Source organism: Helianthus annuus, chromosome 9 (assembly GCF_002127325.2).
Source record: "Helianthus annuus cultivar XRQ/B chromosome 9, HanXRQr2.0-SUNRISE, whole genome shotgun sequence".
NCBI lineage: Eukaryota > Viridiplantae > Streptophyta > Magnoliopsida > Asterales > Asteraceae > Helianthus > Helianthus annuus.
In genome coordinates, this window is record NC_035441.2 from 172,695,862 (window position 1) to 172,700,662 (window position 4,801).

The window sequence follows — 4,801 nt, forward strand, 5'->3', positions numbered from 1 at the left end:
AAGCAAAATGTATGATGAACCTAAGTTCTGCTATGCACCAACAGATATTACACAATTGAACAAAAGATCTATAATATAAGATGTTTAACAGATAATGATCAACAGCTCATATGGTCTGTTGAAGCACGCTATAACAGTGCTTAACCTTTAACAGATCTTTAACACTGCTTAGGGGTTAACAGATGTTAGCACACTATAATAGTGCTTAGCCTCTAACAAATGTTAATGTATCTCAGACCCCAACAGTTTTCCGACTAACCAATTGATTAAATTTTCATTCATCAATCTGACAATAATATACAACCCTACTACTTATCCAGTCTATCAATATCACCAAACATGTATAATAAAGGTTAACCTTACTTGATATTCAACCCATAGACATTACATAACATATTCATCATTGTAGCCCTTACAAACAAAACTTTTAACCACAGTTTGTTAAAACAACAGTTAACAAACATAAATAAAAACCACAAGGATACTTCAAAAATAAGTGGTTTCTACTTATCTCTCATAAGAATTGTTTTTTCATAAGCATCTAATTGTTAACCTTAGTCAGCTTCTTCCGGGTTCTTCTCACATTAGTGGATAGCTCACCAACGTTGGCAACATCAGGATCTTGAGCCATCCGCTTTCCATTGGGACGATCCAGAATCCTTTTCAACTTCAACGGCTGAAGAGTCGGCCATAACAGAGACAACATCCTTCCAACAGATCACAAAACAACTATTGATCTCATTTAATAAAATAATGAACTCTTTTTAAACGTACTAAACATACTTTAAAAATAAATACTCACCCTTGAAGTTCGTTCAACAGACACCTGAGAAGAGTCTGAAAGGTTAACGTCTTTAACGTCAGCTACCTCTTGAGTAACCTAAAGGATCATAATATATGATATCATATAAAAAAGTACACAATCCAGTGTTTAAAACTCAAAAGAAAAATAAATAGATTGAAAGAGTAATTTTATATGCTACCTCATCAGTATTTTCATCACCATTACCATCTCCACTAACCAACTCAGCAATTATTACTGGATCATCAGTTGTTTTTTGCACAGTATAAACACGATAGTCATTATTAAGATTGAACTCTGAAACATCAATCTTAAAAGCAGCCCTCTTATCAACCAATCAAAATATCTCATGAGGGAATCCAGTATCATTGGCCTTAACCTGCCTCTCTCTTATGTCACTCGCAGCTAATCCAAGAAGCTTCTGAACATCTCTATCAAACATAACAAAAGAAACACTACCACTCTCATCTTGCACCCGCACTTGCACCTTAAACCTAAAATATACACAACTAACTAAGTAAACTGCAAAACTATATTCAAATATGAGTCTTAGATTGTTACTTATATAAATATAACGCTAAATAATCATCATTGCTTACTTTGTGGTGATCGATGTACATTCAGTATGACATCTGATACAAACCAAAGAAGTCGCAGGCAATCGAAGAATATCATCTGAAACATTCTCAACATTCTGCAAGTATTCACTTTTACCCATCACCTTCTTGAAACGCTTACGACAGGCAACATAAAACCAACCATACTCTTCTTGCACAATCTTAATTGTCGCAACCACAACACAAGACATTTCATGTAAAAACACAACACACTTCCTGTAAAAACACGCAGGTGACAAACCAAACAAATAACCAAACTATATACAAAGAAGTGAAACCTCTTCTATCTCGCTAATCTCATCAACATGTTTCTTCACACCTTCAGTTACAAATTCTTTATGTAATGGAAAAATACTTTGAGACGATAGTATTGTTTGAGAAGTAGAACTACTCCCTTGTCCAAACTTCAATATATGCCTTTTGAATACCACAAATGATTAGAATTAGTATACAAATGACATGAAACCAAGTATTTGACTTGAACATCTATATACAATAGAAATTACATTGAGAATTACCTCCTCCTTAGCTCATCAACTTCATCAATTTCTTGATTCAGAAAAATTCGTGTTGCAAACTTATCACTTTGAACAGTATATTCACCTACATGGAAAAGTATATAGATATTTAATGTATACCTGTCTTTATATTGCCAGAAATAAACAGTATAGTTATGATTTGCAGAAAGTAACAAAAATACTTTTCCATTCCTTACACTTTCCATGCTGTATAACAACCATCACATGCTCATAAGGTGGGACTTTAGAAATGAAGTCCTTAATCTGCAGAGCATAATTATTCCACACAATACACCGCAAAACCTTACCAGTACATGAAAAGAATATTCATATCAAAACAACATTGAATGAATAAAAACAGAAAATAAATCAGGAAAACTATAACATTTATTAAAGTAGCAAATGAGCCATAAATTAAGTACTATATTCACTAAGAATAAACTGTAGACCTCATTTATTACCATGATTCAGCATTACATACAAACAATATAAACCTCATTTATTACCATTACATGATCCCACATTAAATACAAACATTCTTCATCTTATTTATTAACATCATTAAATACATTTTATGATCACTACATGACTGAACATATAAACAACAACTTACTCCAAATCTTCAATATCGAAATTCATCTTCTTAGTCTCCTTTGGAGGTCGATCAAAGATTTCAAGATATCTACAAGAAATCACAGATCCAGCAACATCTATATGATCACATTATACAAGAATATAAGTAAAACTCTCTAATATTATACAAGCAAGACATGATTACAAAAATATACACTACCAACACTCAAAGCGTTTAACGCCTCTCCTTGAAGAATATCTTCATAAGCTCTGAAATTGAAACCATACTCAACACCTTGCCAATCTCTCACATGAGTAATAGTTGTGCATCTATAAAAGTTGATTTTATAAGGCTGCACTACTACTTTATATAAATCTTTATTCTCACCAACACCAAATTTCGACAAAATCACAACAGCATCTTCTTGCAGCTGTCCATCAAAAACAGGTATCAGATGACTCTTAATACCTGCTTGAATCTTAGCACCCTGAAGAACATTTAAAGAAATTATCTTCTTAGCATACAACACTACATTTTCTAAAATAAAACGGAAAAGCAGAGATACAAATTATCTTCTAATCAATGAAGATGATCTCCATCTTGTAACCCTGATTCCATTTTCGAATAATTTTCGCCTTCATGTTCCACATATCCTTCCCAGGATTCAAATCGTTAACAAAACTAAGATTATTACTGTCAACTGATATTGACATGCTTCTAATTCGGAATTCGGATTGTGATTAAATTTTAAATTTCAAAATCAGAGAAGATGAAAGCGTGATGAAATATGAAGAGGGAAATGAGAAGAAAAGCCTTATATAAGAAGGATGATTGACAAGAGTTTGAATCTGAGTGACATGCATTAATTGCTAATTCCTTATTCCCATGCATATTTGAATTTGAATTTCCTGGTAATTAGCGTTAAACATCTGCTGATCTAAAAGTATTACGGAAGATAACAACAACTGCTGCTGCTAAGTATACATTTGCCAAAGGAACCAGCTGCTACTTTCTCGTAGATGGGCAGTGGTTTGCCCTTTAGAATGTGGGCCAGACCTTTAACATTTGAAAATACACAAGGCAGTGGTTTGATAGAGCATTAAATGTATTTTAAAGTGATTTATATATTAGGCTTTATGATGTAATAATGACATAAGAAAAGCATTGTTGGACATTCTCTCTAGCTGACACATCAGCTTTTCTTATGTCACTTGGATTTCTCCTTTTAAAGAAAAGATAGATAGATTATTGGGAAGGATCCACTAAAAAGTGGATTTTGCCTAAGTAGCCTAAGAAGAATTGTGATTATGACATGTGACACTCCTAATAAGTAGGAATGAAGGGCATTTTGGTCCTTATAAATAGGAGTGAAAATGACATGTGGCACCCTTTTTGTTTTTTAAAAATACAACAAAAAAATCTAGTACAAAAAAATCTAGCACAAAAAATCTAGTACAAAAAAATATGTAGGTCCCTTTCACGGAGGATGACGAACCTAAACCTTGTTATACAAACCCACTAGCGAGTGCGGAATCCAAGCTAGCAAGCAAACCGGGATGAAGCAAGTATAAACACAACACACAAGGTTCACCGATTAACACCAATGTATTAATACGTATGAAGGTTTCGGTTACAAGCACAATGTTTACAAATCTAACTTGCAAACTCTCAAAGTGTGTGTGTGTGTTTCGGACAGAATGCTCTCAAGAATACTCTCTATCTTTCTGTCTGTGTAGGAGTGTCTAAGTCTAACACATACACTGCATGGGTATATATATACCCAGCCTAGGTTGTCTAGTCCGAAGGATCCGATAGATGGTCGAAGGATCATCTATCGAACATCAAGTCATCGAAGGATTCACATGGACCTCGAAGGATGATCTTTCGAGGTCAATCATTCGAAGCATATCTTTTGAGGAGATCGAAGGATCCACATCATCCTTCGATCTCTTATCCTTCGAGACAGACAACCATCTTTCTAACTGTTGACTAAGTCAAACCAGGAGGACGGTTGACTTGGTCAACTTACAGGACTGACAAGGACATCGTTTACATCGTGACTAAATACAGACAAAGTACAGACACAAGTGCACCAACAAAATATAACACAAAAAAATCTAGTACAAAAAAATATATCACGAAAAAATTCAGCAAAAAAATGTAGTACAAAAAAATCCTACACAAAAAATTGAGAAAAAAAATTAAGACAAAAAAACTGAGCACAAAAAATTTAGCACAAAAATATAGTACAAAAATCCAGCACAAAAAATGTTATACAACATAGAAATAC

The 4,801-nt window shown here is 33.6% G+C and overlaps 1 protein-coding gene across 1 annotated transcript; it reads right to left on the reverse strand.

Annotated features, from left to right (window-relative positions):
* Positions 1 to 541: 541 nt before the first annotated feature.
* On the reverse strand, positions 542 to 1,610 carry LOC110876774. The gene is made up of 5 exons (XM_035977125.1): positions 1,402 to 1,610; positions 1,182 to 1,296; positions 984 to 1,127; positions 803 to 880; positions 542 to 676 (listed from the first exon to the last, which is right to left on the reverse strand). Exons 1-5 carry the CDS (start codon positions 1,608 to 1,610, stop codon positions 542 to 544), a joined length of 681 nt encoding a protein of 226 aa, XP_035833018.1.
* Between the last annotated feature and the right edge of the window lie 3,191 nt (positions 1,611 to 4,801).

Excerpts from the sequence above, each read along its gene's own strand:
- LOC110876774 (XM_035977125.1), bottom strand. The coding sequence starts at position 1,610 with ATGTCTTGTGTTGTGGTTGCGACAATTAAGATTGTGCAAGAAGAGTAT. Across the intron at positions 1,297-1,401 it reads TGTACATCGATCACCACAAA|GTTTAAGGTGCAAGTGCGGG; the intron begins GTAAGCAATGAT and ends TGTATATTTTAG. Across the intron at positions 677-802 it reads CTGTTGAACGAACTTCAAGG|CCGTTGAAGTTGAAAAGGAT; the intron begins GTGAGTATTTAT and ends CCGACTCTTCAG.